The sequence below is a fragment of the Sinocyclocheilus grahami genome, unplaced genomic scaffold, assembly GCF_001515645.1.
Source record: "Sinocyclocheilus grahami isolate Dianchi unplaced genomic scaffold, SAMN03320097.WGS_v1.1 scaffold130.1, whole genome shotgun sequence".
NCBI classification, from domain to species: Eukaryota; Metazoa; Chordata; class Actinopteri; order Cypriniformes; family Cyprinidae; genus Sinocyclocheilus; species Sinocyclocheilus grahami.
In genome coordinates this window covers 767,796-782,937 of record NW_015505309.1, presented here as the reverse complement: position 1 = coordinate 782,937, position 15,142 = coordinate 767,796, and the positions used below count along the sequence as shown (strand labels likewise).

At 36.7% G+C, this 15,142-nt stretch overlaps 1 protein-coding gene across 1 annotated transcript in view; it reads right to left on the bottom strand.

The window, feature by feature from the left end:
• grin2aa (glutamate receptor, ionotropic, N-methyl D-aspartate 2A, a) overlaps positions 1–14,820 on the bottom strand; it is a 153,099-nt gene extending 138,279 nt beyond the window's left edge. The window contains exons 1-2 of the mRNA XM_016279424.1: positions 14,393–14,820; positions 11,905–12,312 (exon numbers count right to left, since the gene is read on the bottom strand). Of these exons, the coding sequence (XP_016134910.1) occupies positions 11,905–12,309 (405 nt within the window). The 5' untranslated portion in view covers positions 12,310–12,312; positions 14,393–14,820. The remainder of the gene's footprint in view (positions 1–11,904; positions 12,313–14,392) is intronic.
• Positions 14,821–15,142: the final 322 nt, after the last annotated feature.

Below are 15,142 nucleotides of genomic sequence, written 5' to 3'. Positions count from 1 at the left end.
TGTGTGTTTATGTGCACTTTAATATATTTTAATGTTACACCTTCTTATATAAAATAAAATAAAACAAAGCAAAGAACAAGTGTCTTATCATTTATTATACTACATAGCATTATACATCAGTAGTTGTCCGCAACGAACAATGTTGATCTGCCGTGGTACAAGTCCTTGTGCAGATTGAAAGAATGCCATCATCTCCTGTTCCGTTGTTGTCTCCTTTTTGTAGTTTTAAATAATGATTTAATGATTTAATATTTATTTGCCGCCGTCACAGCTATAATGCTTCTCCGACGAGCCGCTTCTTCTTCTGCTTTTGCCGTGGTACTGCGGGTTACACCAGCAACATGCTCGTGGACACTGCTGACTAGCGGTTTGCATGTGTACTGCACGTTGATGCGGACAACGACGCAGAAGTATAAATGAAAACTGACGCATAGCCTACGGTGTAGGTCCGACGCAGAAGTTTAAATCAGCCTTAACGCTTCATTAACGCCAGACAAGTAAGCATGCTGAGGTAAAAAATCAAAATGAAAAGTTTTTATATTTAAAATACAGTTAGTTAGGCAACATCACACAACGTTTTCACCATTACGACTGTTTAATAGTTCAATAAACAGTTCAATAAGCAAGTACAATAATATTAGGTCACTTACATTTTAGGCGGAACCACAGGGCATCTCACAGAAACCAGGCGATTCATTGCTGAATGATTCCGTGTTCTGAATGAATCGGTTGAGTCAAAGTTTCATTAACCCATGCATAAACGTCTGATGAATCAGCCGTTTCAACAAATCGCTTGAATGAACAACCTGAAACACTCATTACTGACACCTACTGGCATTTAAATTTAGTTTAAAAGTATAATTTCCACCATACTTTCTTGTTTGTATATTTAAAAAAAATATTTAAAACAATCTCATAACATTATTCAATGCAATTGTATTTTTTCAGTGTAAATGATTTAATTTGATAACGTAGAGATAACAATAATCACATTATTATCATTGAATTTATAGATTAAATGTAAGAACTTGAAATGAAAGTATTAATGAGGTTAGGGGGGAAATGCCCTCTATAAAGGTAAAAAATGCCCTTGGATTAAATATAAAAAACATGCAGATTTATATGTCACAGCTGATAGAAAACTGATAAGAATATTGCTTCAGAATAAATCATATTTTATGATTTGTTTTATTATTATATATATATAATAGTGGCGTCAAACGATTAATCACATCCAAAATAAAAGTTGTTGTATATGTAATATATGTGTGTGTACTGTGTATATTTATTATGTGTATATAAATACACACAAATGCATGTATATATTTAAGAAAAATATGTTATATTTTATATATAAAATATAACATATTTTTTTTATATATATACATATGTGTGTGTGTATTTATATATACATAATATATATATACACAGTACACACACATATATTACGTAAGCAAAAACCTTTATTTTGGATGTGATTAATCACAATTAATCGTTTGACAGCACTAATATATATATATATATATATATATATATATATATATATATATATATATATATATATATATATATATATATATATATATATATATATATATATATATATATATATATATATATATATATATATATATATATATATATATATATATATATATATATATATAAGCCCCAAACCATAGAGCCCCCCCACATATCAAATCCCAATTTAACCCCTGTATATATATAATGTATATATTACATGATGACACTCTGAAAAAAAAGCAGCGAAAAAATTAACTTACATTGCTCCAGGCCATTCATAATTAAGCACAGCGAACCTCCTGTTGAGCACAAAACAGGTCAATATCTTGCTATCGATTAAGATGTTAAGTTTCTGTTAATCAATTATCCAATCAAAACCCTCAAGTACACGCTTTTGTAATACATTTGCATAATAATTCTGTTTGGATAACCTAATTAATTAAACTAATTAAATTCAGCCTCTAGTGCCTGGAGCAACTGCAGCTCAATGTGAAAAAGGTTTGCTCATGGTGCTTAACACCTTCAGGACTGAAATGCTTTCTTTCCACAGTTAATCTTTGTCATCTTATTTAGCTTGAAAAGTCATCTTGAATGGTTCTCTACTAATGATTTAGCGAAGCCTCCATAGATTTGGTTCAGTGTACATGTGAGTGTTCTTATGAATACGTGGACCTATTCCAGACTCCAGAGCAGGTTCAACATCCTTAACATTAAAAGCCTCATTAAAAGAGAGAGAAAAATGCCACTCAATGCCATTCCTTCATCTACCCAGGGATATGCCTTCAATCTTCCTCAAGACTATGCCTTGCTTTTGTGAGCACTTAACAATAAACAATCTTGTAACTTCCGCTGGGCCATCGTACATCAAAAGTGTTTCTAATGAATGCATGGAGCACTAAGAAAAATATATTTTATTCATGCCATCCACTTCCATTTTCTGTATTTGAACACACTTCACTGCATCTGACAAGGAATTGTACCAATACGGAGGAGTGTATTCTGATGTAATTGTGTTCGCTGCATGAGCACTGCAGTGAATCGCTCATCTCGCGTCGGCTGAGGACAAGCAAGTCCAGAAGAATGCTTTATTCATTTTGCAGTCGCATGAATGCCAAACAGTGTGCTGTGTGGATGCAGTCCTCCCCTGCTAAAAATACAGTATCAGGCACTAAAAAGTTCGTAATTCTTTGGCACTTAGTAATGGGAAGTCTGAATGCTTGTCGCACTCTGTTTGGAAGCATTTCAGTCTCTGCTTCAGGACTTGGATGATTGTTATTCTACAGTACTTTTGAATTCCAAGAGTGGCAATACTATCATATTCATTAAAGGGATAGTTCACTCAAAACTGAAAATCATTTGCTTACCCTCATGTCATTCAAAACCTGACTTTATTTTCTCGGTGAACACAAAATGTTACTTGACAAACAGTGAATGAGAATGGGGATGCCAAGCACCAAAATTACAAAAACAAAAGACAGCATAACAGTAGTTCAAACAACTCATGCACTATTTTCCAAGTCTTCTGAAGTCATACAACAGCTTTGTGTGAGAAACAGACAAAAAAATATTGGTGTCTGCCCTAGCTCTCCTTGTTGTATTCCATGTCTGATTTGTGAATGAATAGTTATTTTGTGTCTGAACTTTTCGATGAATCGTTGATTTAGTTCACAAAACTGATCTAAATGATTTGTTCACAATTTTGACTGATCTGGTCACAGTGATACACAACTTTAGAAGATTGCCAGTGAATCAGAGAATGAAACGATTCGAATATAGTAAGGCTTCAGAAGACTTATATATATAAAAAATAAATAAATAGATTTTTCTATTTAAATTAATTATAGAAATATAAATATAATGCACTATTAATAATATGAACCACTTTTTATGGAACTTTTGTATTTTTTCAAGCTTAAAAGCTCTGGTTTCCATTTATTGTAACTACACGGAAAAGAGCAAGAATACAATTACTGAAAGTGTCCATTTTGTGTTCCACAGAAGAAAAAATATATATAAGGATGTATAAGGATTTGGAATGTCAAAAGGGTGAGTAAATGTTATTTTTGAATGAAGTGATTCAAATCAGAACTCATACCATGAAATGCATCTACAGTACAGTGTAACCATATAGTGTTCATACACTGTGTAAAGCACTGTAACACTTTTACAGTGAGAGAGTAAAGCAATCAAATTAACATTGTGCGCCCTTAACCAGGCCAAACAAGAACTCTGCAGCACCCAGAAAAACATCTGCCTCATGCCTCACCCTGCACAGCTGCACTGACCTGTCTTTAATTAATGACTAAAGCTTCATAACACAGTGAATTCATTGTCATTTTCAAGCCCGCCCTGTACTTCCAGCCTGCCTTACGTAAGATTACAGTTTGGCTGATAAGGTCCGCTGTTAGCAAGTGGCCCAATGTGTGATTACACCCTCCAATGGATTTGTCCTTACATAAGAGAGCATATAGCTGTGGGGTCAATCTCTCAGCTAGACCTTTGTTGTCTAATAAATGTCAGAGGCTTCATTTACCTCATAATTGATGGTAAATAATTTGCAGCATTTAACGAATGAAACAACAGACGACTAGCCTGTGACCCTAGATTGCTTTTGTTCAAACTACCTTGTTTTCATAACATCCTTCATTAAAGGGGTCATATGATGCGATTTCAAGTTTTCCTTTCTCTTTGGAGTGTTACAAGCTGATTGTGCATAGATAAGATCCCTGAAGTTGCAAAGACTAAAGTCTCAAAACCAAAGAGATATTCTTTATCAAAGTTAAGACTCTGCCACGCCCCCCTAAAATAGCTCGGTCTCACACATGCCCCCACATATCTACCTCACTATGTGGAAATATTTGCATAATGCGCCCAAATGTTCACGCAAAGAAAGAAGGCGTGGTTTCAGTAACCGCAGTTAGGTGACATCAGCAAAGTCTGAACCGCAGCGTTTCCAGGGGTCAATGGCACATTTCCAGCATAGAGTGCAGCATACAGCTGCTTGGGAATCCTTCAGCTGCAGGACTGCAGCAAACTTGTTCGCTCCTATTTACCATATCAAATAAATAGATCATTCTTGAATCAGATATCACAATGAGAGCTCTAGCAAAACCAAATGTGTCTGCAAAAATAATGATTATCATTTTTAATAAACAGGCTGCAACTGGTTGGACAGACAGTTCCGCCCCGAATTTCATGCCATTCGTTGAAACAATGTTGCTGTATCAACCCACAAATCACTTACTAACAGCTGTCTCTGCATCTTGCCGAGAAAGGAGGGAGTATTTTAATACTGAAAAAATGCGAACCTTTAAGTAACACTTGCAGTATGCCATATCCCAGTGAATACATCTCTATTTCTCAAATATTATATTAGTTGAATTAATGAAGGCTGTTTTCAGAATTGTTCCAAATAACAACTGTTTATGCCTCTAGGAGGGAATAAATGAAAACATGGCATTAATCTATGAAACTGTAGCTGATTGTTTTTCCATTCAATTCAATTCAGCCAAGTGCTTCCTGGCTGATTTTATATGGTTTAATTTGCAACAAAACACCGCTAGGAGTCATATTATTGCCAAGCTGAGGCCTGTGAGCATCAAAATTAGCTCTACAATTACTTTTAATGGCAAAAGAAGGATTAAATGCTGAATTTTTTATGTGCTGTTAATCCACTATTCCTTGTATTTTCTGAACACTGACCTTACGTGCAATATAAATAGACCATAAACTGACTAGCATCACAAGCTCTGTAGAATTTAACCCAATAAAGAGGTCTGTTCTTAGATCTAGAAATGAGCATGTGGAGCAGAAATGGAAAATGTGCTTTTGAGAAAAACTGCACTGTCTAAAGCTTTTCTTAGTAAACATGTTATCAGCCATCTTAACAGTGAACACTACTTGGCAGATACTAACTCTCAGCAAAATGTTTTTGCTCAAAGGTTGGTCATTCATAGCTTAAGTGACATAATGGAGTTGAGTTCTCAATTAAGTTGTTAAAATCTCATGTAAAAGCAAAAGCAAATGAGACCATTGTTGAGATACTTTAAGAATGAAGAACTGTAGTGTTGATGTGCATTCAGTATCTCAGATCATTTGGTTTAGCAAGAATTTGATCATAAATGTTTGAGTTCATATTGAAATCTTTTATTTTGATTAAAGACTTTGATATCTTGGAAAATATGAGCAAAATGGGTCTCATTCCCTAACCATGTGTAGGCACATATTTGTGCGTAAAACTACTTTTTGAACATTTGTTACAGAGAAATATGCTCATATTTAAATGACTCTTTTATTCAATTTTAAATAAACCGAATATACTTCAATAGCTAAATTCTCAATTTGTTCTTCATATAATCTCACTGCAGTATAGGAGAAACAACTGAGATTTTAAAGAGATTTTCCTGTGGGAAAGTGCTCCCTTTCATCATTACTTTCCAGCACCACTGTGCAAAGCCTTATTGCCTTGGAAATAGCGGTTAGCTAATTAAATAATTTTTCTTGCTCTCCTGTCCATGGGAGCCAGGCACACAAAAAAGCACAACTATAATCAAGAGAGTGTCGTAACGCTTGTCCCACGGACATTTGCTGTGATCTGATGAGTTCCACACCCCTTGTTCAAGCCACCATCTCTGTAATGCTGGTAAAGAATGATAATAGGCAGCCATGTTTAACTCCTCAAAGGTAACAGCTAGATACAGTGTGCTGGACACTGAACATCTGTGTGAAGTTTAAGGCACATAAGAGGTATCCTACCTACAACTGTGCCATTTCAGAAGGGAACAGATATGCATGTCCCTCAACACTAGTTACATCATTATACAGCTCAGAAGAGGCTCAGGGGATCCGGACATTAGCATTTGAGGAGATATTTGAAATCTCTGCTGTGTTGCTTTACAAAGCAATTATTTTGTTGAGGAGGGTGGCTCAGAATCGTTTCAGATGAATACAACTGGGGTGTTTCGTTGGACACACCTGCAAATTGTGCGCATGAGGCTAGATTAGCACTCACTGAAATCACAAATAGAGAGAACAGCAATGAACACAATGAAGATACACAAAAGCCTCTATTTAAGGGGACTGATATCACTTTGTTCCCACTAGTAGAAGTGGAAAAGCAATATGGTGGTCTTGAAAAAAGCTGTGACATCACAATGACCTCATTGTTCTTAATTAATAATTTAATTGAAAATCTCCACCCTGTGGTGGTTCCCTCATCTACAGCAACAGCAGGTTATTAGTTGTAAGATGGCAGCAAGTTAATTACATTTCATAATTTGTATGTTGATTAATGCTCTCTTATTAGTGAACAGTAAACATTAGTGCTGCGCTTGTTCACAGCAGGTCTTTGTTAATGAATTTTCATATAAACAACATAAAGCGCTCAATGGATATGATTCACAGGACCCAATTTAGAACTCAACAGTAGAATCAAAATGTAGCAAAATGTTACAGTTATAACATTTAACGTGTTAAAGTTTAAACATTTCTTGGTTAACATCAAAAGACTGGTTAGTACGGCCCAGTTGGCCCCTGCTGGTAGATACCATAGCTACACAATAAATGTTCAAGAGAAAATTCTTATTATTGTGTAGATTGCGTCACAATCTGCACAATAATAATAATAAATGTTTCTTGAACACCAAATCAGAATATTAGAATGATTTCTGAAGGATCTGACACTGAAGACTGGAGAAATGGAGACCAAAAAATACAGCCTTGGTGAACATTAGACATTTTTATACATTAAAAATCATACCAATCCCAAACTTTTGAATGGTAGTGTATATAAAATACAGGGCAATGTTACTAAGCCTATGCAGACATTTACTACAAAACCAGAGGCCACTGATGTTAAAAAGTTTACCAACTCTGAACTTTGTGTCAACTTGCAAATAGTAGGTTCGGTTGTCTAGAGAATTACACCAAAGAATCAGGTAAGATAAGCCAGGCAGTGAGAGAGTGACAGAAGTAAAACTAACATACCTAATAATATTTCAGAATGACTCTTATCATCTGAAATTATAAGATAGGTCCCGGGCTGATTTTTCAGTCCATCCCTGCACCATGGTGTGCTCTTGCATGCATTACACGCTTCTCCGGGTTGACGAGTTCCTCCTCCACACTGACAGAACTTGAAGGCTATTGAGGGTTGTATCTCATCCAAAAGAGAACATAATGATCAGCAGACTGCCTAAACACCAAGTCCATGAACATCGTAAGTGCTCTACATGCCTTAAATGAGGTCACAATAAGAACTAGATTGAAAAGTTTGTAGACAAACTTTAAGTTGGCTTGAAAAATCCTAGCAAGAAAGTTTGAAAAAGATTTAAAAGCTTGCAGTCTGAAAGTTTTCAGTTTGGAGTAGTTTAAAAGTTAAAATAGTTTTAAAGATTAAAGTTTGAATGTTTTCAAGGCAATAGTCAATCGGAAAAACAGATAGGTATAAAACATATTGCTATGGTACCTGGGGTGGTTGCTAGGCTGTTTCTAGCATGTTGATAACATGTTTTAGCATGATTAGCATGTTACTAGCATTTTGCTAGCATGATTAGCATGTTTCTAGCATGATTAGCACGTTGTTAGCACAATTGTTTCTAGCATGACTAGCATGCTGCTAGCATGTTTTAGCATGATTAGCATTTTACTAACATGTTGCTAACATGATTAGCATGTTACTAGCATGGTGTTATCATTTTGTTAGCATGATTAGCAAATTACTAGCATGTTTCTAACACGATTAGCATATAACTAGCATGTTGTTAGCATAATTAGCATGTTACTAGCATGGTGTTAGCATGATTTATCAGTTAGTAGCCTGTTTCTAGCATTATTAGCATGTTACTAGCATGGTGTTATCATTTTTTTAACATGATTAGCAAGTTACTAGCATTTTTTTCTAACATGATTAGCATGTTACTAGCATGTTGTTAGCATGATTAGCAAGTTAATAGCATGTTGTTAACATGATTAGCAAGTTACTAGCATTTTTTTCTAACATGATTAGCATGTTACTAGCATGTTGTTAGCATGATTAGCAAGTTAATAGCATGTTGTTAACATGATTAGCAAGTTACTTGCATGTTGCTAGCCTGATTCTAGCATGATTAACATGTTACCAGCATTATGCTAGCATGTTTCTAGCATTTTTAGCAAAAGTTGCTAGCATGTTTCTAGCATGATTAGCAAGTTACTAGCATGTTGTTAGCATGATTAGCAAGGTACTAGCATGTTGCTAGCATGATTAGTGTGTTGCTAGCATGATTCTTGCATGATTAGCATGTTTCTAGCATGTTTAACAAGTTGCTAGCATGTTTCTAGCATGATTAGCAAGTTACTAGCATTTTGTTAGCATTTTTCTAGCATGATTAGCAAGTTACTAGCATGTTGTTAACATGTTTCTATGCTAATCCAGCTAAAACTCGCTTGGGAGACCAGTCAAAGCAGTCAATCAGCTTAGGCTGGTTTTAGCTGTTTTTTCAGTAGGGAGTTGTTAAGCTTTGCTATAGCAACAGACAGCTTAAATACACCATACGTCTTATTGTATAAAAGTTTTCACCCCATGAATGAAAGTCTATGGGCTTTTAGGTGGTTTTGATAGTCTGGTTTACGAAAACCGTAAGCCGGATCAGTTAGAAAAGATATAGCAACCCGAGTCAGACCAAGTCTGAAGGTCTGACCCGAGTTTGGTGGTTGTAGCTTTAAAAGTCTAGGAGGAGATACATTGTCAAATACGTCAAATGTAATCATGGCAAAACATTCTACACTCTTAAACCATTCTGGGTCTCCAAAGGACCTTTCAGTGCCCCTTTTTTTCTTAGTGTGAAGAACATTTAAAAAATCTAAAAAACCTTTTTCCACTTTAAAAACCTTTTGTGGAATGGAAAGGTTCCATGGATGTCAAAGGCTCTTCATGGAACTATAGATGCCAATGAAGAGCCTTTACTTTTATGACTGTAGGATTGTTATTTGGGTCCCAGCTAACCATGCTCAAAGCACAAATATCTGCACTGTTGATATCAGACGTATTAAAGGAGCTCTTTAAAAGCCACATGTAACTGGCAAAGTTTAAAACCCTTGTTTTAGTACAGTGATTGACTGACAGATGAGGACCCATCAGGTCAGATTAGTGTTTACAAATGCAATGTGGTCACATTCATTTTAGACTACCTCTAAAAATATGTTGAATCATCTGAAAAGATCTTTATACCAGTGTCAAGATAGCAAAGACCTCAGTCTGAACCACAGTGTGCATATATTGAATCTAGTGGGAATCTATTATGAGTATATACAGGTGCATCTCAATAAATTAGAACGTCGTGGAAAAGATCATTTTTTTCAGTAATTCAACTCAAATTGTGAAACTTGTGTATTAAATAAATTCAATGCACACAGACTGAAGTAGTTTAAGTCTTTGGTTCTTTTAATTGTGATGATTTTGGCTCACATTTAACAAAAACCCACCAATTCACTATCTCAACAAATTAGAATACTTCATAAGACCAATAAAAAATACATTTTTAGTGAATTGTTGGCCTTCTGGAAAGTATGTTCATTTACTGTACATGTACTCAATACTTGGTAGGGGCTCCTTTTGCTTTAATTACTGCCTCAATTCGGCGCGGCATGGAGGTGATCAGTTTGAGTTGATTAGCTGATTGGCATGTCACCATATTCTAATTTGTTGAGAGTGAATTGGTGGGTTTTTGTTAAATGTGAGCCAAAATCATCACAATTAAAAGAACCAAAGACTTAAACTACTTCAGTCTGTGTGCATTGAATTTATTTAATACACGAGTTTCACAATTTGAGTTGAATTACTGAAATAAATGAACTTTTCCACGACATTCTAATTTATTGAGATGCACCTGTAAATGGATAAGCACTTCAGAATTTATATATCCACACTGGAAAGACAGATCACTGCATTTCCCTGTCAGTGATGGAGGAGAGAAAGAACTAAATTGCCTAAATGGCCATCTCCATTGTATGTTGCCTCTCTTGGCACCTGCGTATATTAAATGACAATCGTGTGTCTTAAATAAATTGCTTTAGGCTGAAGATGTATGGGAAAGCAGCCTAAAAACATCAATAAGACAGTAAGTTGATCTTTGACCATAACTAGCCAAGAGCGTGCCTGCGCATTGGCCGCATTCAGTGGGAGGCAACTCTTTAGATATAAAACAAAAGATCCCGACACCTGCCAATGATCCCTGTGTTTATTGGACTCAAATCCTGTTGCATGGGCACTAAATGAAGTAAGACCTGCCCAGCGGCCCAACATTAATTACCACATGTATGCTTTCTTGTCTCCTGAAGAATTAAAAAGCCATGAGCTGCCATTAATTTTGCCTTGTCTCTTCTAACCAATAAAGGCAAGAATCAAATCACATGACATGACATTGCAACATTTGGGCCATTAAAAATGCACACAAAATTATAAATAAGGCATATTTGAAGAGCTGTAGCATATAGGGAGCTGTAGCATATAGGGACCATGCAAAGTTCACACCAACATGTCACTGGTAGTATACTCTCATCCTAGCAATACACAGTTTAAAATATATGCACATGATGTATTATTCAACAAAAGAAGATGCAAAGGTCACTGTGAGTTAAAACAGTGCAGACATTTATCTCCTTAAGGATCAACACAGAGTGCTTTAGAATGACTTAATGTACCGCTGAAGAAAATCTCCCGAGAATAAGTTTTCAAAACGTTGCTTCATTTGATACAGCGACATCCCGAGATGAAAAGCAAGTAAACATATTTAAATGCAGCAGCGAGTGCTCATGAGAAACAGGATTATTATACAAACTCATTGCAAGTCTGCAACAAGATTTTATAGCGAGTGGGGATTCAGATGCGCAGTTAGTGGTCGGTAATGAAAATGGAACAAAGTCAGCAGAGTGGCAAATTATCACCTCTCTAAGTTTACCTTCTTAAACTGTACCAAAAACTGATCTCATATCTGATTTTGGGGGGTTTTTTCCCATCCTTTTTTCTGTTCAAATGAAGTAAGTGTTGCATAATGACAGATGTGATTGAAATTATGATGATTCAATATAAAGAGATATTTGTTATCGGGTTCAGTAAAGTGATTACTCCAGCTTTTTTGATGAAGCATATGTTGTGAAATAACTCCATATGGTAATTTATTAGGGGAACAGTTAAGGCACGATTGCATGTTGCACTAATGACATTATTTTACATCACTGTCATTACCAAACCACATTAAGGTGCACATTTTTACCCACTGAACTCATTTTGTGATCTCAATAATATTTCGATCTCATTTTCTGCTCCAGATCTGGAGTAAACAAATTTGTAAAGCACTATAGTATTCAATGTACCCGGCTCCAGGTGAGCTGATGACTGACCTTATCTGCCATGATCATGGACGAGCCGCCATGGATCCCCAGAATGGGTATCAAAGTCTGAGAGGAAATAAAATCCAAAATCTGGGCAATGGCTTCCTGGTCCGTGCCGTCCCCAAACACCACCCCATGGATTTTAGTCCCAGACATGAGATCGCACACATGGGTAATGATGCTTTTGGGGTCCGTTTCATTCACCAGCAGGGTCACCACGTTGACGTCAATGGGATCATCTTTGCTCCACAGAGCCCGTATATCTCTATCGGAGATGTAGCGTGTTTGACCCAGGATCACGGCAATGTTTAGTATGGGCACTTTCTCTGCCGCATGCGAGACGTTGATGAGGGTAAGGAGAGCTGGAAGAGTCAGAAGAACCAACCTGGAAAACCCCATAGTGCTTGACTTCATTCCCTGCAGAGCAAAAACACAAAGATAATATAGAGGCTGTTTGTGATATTATGCATTTAGAGGTTTACAAAATATACCATGTAATATACTTCAAGGAGTTTCTTCTTAAAGAGGAAACACATAATGACTCCAGACAGGCAAATCTTATGCAACATTGCTTAATAATTATTTTAGTTCAGAATTACATTACCTGAAATACCTATTCAGTAACATATACATTTTACATCCAATCCAGTGGAGTTACACAACAACTGCGAGAAGCGCAGGATTTTATAATCTCATTTTGGAATTTAGGCAATGAATAGCTAGCAATGAGCAAATGATGAATATTACATGTGACACTAGATCTGAGCAGCGAGCAGGGCAGAAGAGAGTGGAGCTGACATCGTCACATGAAGAGTCTTGGAATGACTGAGCGGAGGAAGCTCACAGGCCCTTCGTTACTGTGGCCAGCATGTATACGCAAGCAGATGCATTGTAAAGCAAGGGATAAAACTGCAGAGAAACAACATATGGTGCAGGGGCTGTTGGAGCTTGCGATTCTCATGAAGAACAATACATCATATCACCATTACTAAAGACAAATGAATGAGTAAGCTAGATTTAGCACAGTTTCGGCTGATAAGAATTCAGTAGAGCAAGCGAACTTGAATGGTTGATTTGTTTCAATGCAGTTGAGCAGACATTGGTGAAAATATCACGCTTTGTGTGATTGGATCGAGGCTTGTCTCTAGAGTAAGACTCGAAGTTTGATGCATTTTTGCAGATATGCATTTAGATTAGATACTTATCTTTACAGTGATTTAATAAATGTTTCATATAGCCTATACAGATGTTTAAATATAGCAGAGCATGCTGGGTTTTTTGTCTTTAAATCAATGTTTTAAGACACTACATGACATTTTGTCCAACACAAACACTGTGTCATCATGTTTTTGAGTGGATGCAAAAATCTGCAATGTTCACGCTCTGAAAGTACTGATAAATGAGTAAATAAATTATGAACCATGTGACAAACATTAATGAATGTGGAGCTGAGATTGTACGGACTTTGTCTGGAGGCCATCTTCTGACAAGTACATTTTATTTACATTTATATGATCTTTTATTTTAATGTAATTAATTAGAGATTGAGGGGGGGAGTATATTTTATGAAGATTTTGCATGAATAAAACTGGCCTCATTTGTTATTTTAGGCAAATGCGATATCAGTGTTCTTACAACGTGACAGAGATCTTAACATGGGAAATATATCTAGATGAATATTGCTTCTGATACCGCATTAATTTCCTCAAAACGACCATTATGCAAGTGCGCCCCCTATTGACGCGTCTGCTTTTGCGTTCTCAGCTGGAACCTCAGTACGCTGTACGACACTATAATATTCAAAGAAAAAATATACGCATCAGAACTTTACAACCGAAGCAACTAGGAAGGTCAATCATATCCATTTTCACAGAAAAGAAGCAACACTTAGGCCTACAATCCCGCGGTTTAATGAAAAATAAAACCAGCGTTATGTTTTAACAAGAAAAGTAGGCTAGCCTGCTATTTGAAGTTGGATCAACAACTCGACCAAAATCCGCATTCATCTGTTACATATCATAGCAAGCACAGACAAGTCCTCTATCATGTAAAACCTTTTCAAATGACACGTTTATCTTCCTTCTGCTCTTTTTGTCTCGTTCATTAGTAAATCTCCTCGTTTTATCCAGCAAAAGCGAAGCGCACTCCTGAGGGAAAATCTTCAGATTTGATGCTCACATGATCACGACACGAGTTTTCTTACAGGTAAAACAAGAGCGTGTTTTTGAACACAACTCTATAAAACACAACTTACTGTTTAAAACCCCTATATCCTAACATTATAAAGTATCAAATCCCGTTTTCTTCCTTTAATGCCTCTGTTTTAAAACCGCGCATCCCTAATGATGCAAGAAAAGCCGCGTTTTCCTGCATCAAATTCACTTAACGGAAAACGTTTATGTTCATTCTACAATGTCCTTTAAGAGACCAAATCGTAACGGACAAAGCGGATTTTAACAGAGAGACAGAATAAATAAATAAATACAAAAATACTCACAGCATCCCTCTTCCACAAAGCTCCAAAGATGTTGAATGGGATGACATTGCAACAGTCCTCCTCTCACCAGCCAGGTTGGAAATATGGATAATTATTCCCACCGACGAATCCTTTAAGTTCAACCACAGAACCATATGAATCAAATTAATCCAGTGGCTTGCATGTTTATGAATTATCCATGACTCTTCCTCGATCAACAGAAGCGCGAGACTCGCACGCTTGGGAACTGAATCCGCAAGAAATTAGGACTGAATCTGCGAGCAGGACCACAGGACACTCGCAGTCCCTCTTTCCCCACAGCCTCTCTGGATGCCGTCAGTTACACATCCTTAAGGTGAAAATGAGAATTACACCCTGTTTCTAAGAAGAACCCCGTTTTCAGTGCACCTGTCTTCAAATCTTGTGAGTCCGAGTCTTTAAATGTCATGCCAACCCTCACTTGACGTAACTTAGCCTACACATAATCCTAAAAGTTATACTAGACAACACATTCATAAACTCGCTGGATGTGGATTAATGTATTACCTCGGTTCGGCTGTGTGGAGCTTGGACCTGGTTCTTCAGCTTTTTCAGTGATCTGAATCATTTCGGTGAGGAATTGCCTCTCTGTGACGTATGACAATTCCAGAGCCGAACTTCACTGCGGAAACCACTGAGCTCATCATTCCCATGTACAGTGAGCGCTGCTCGGACACCAGATGCTGCTCTCGCACACCTTATGCTCGTCTGACCGCGCATTACGTGCTCGAT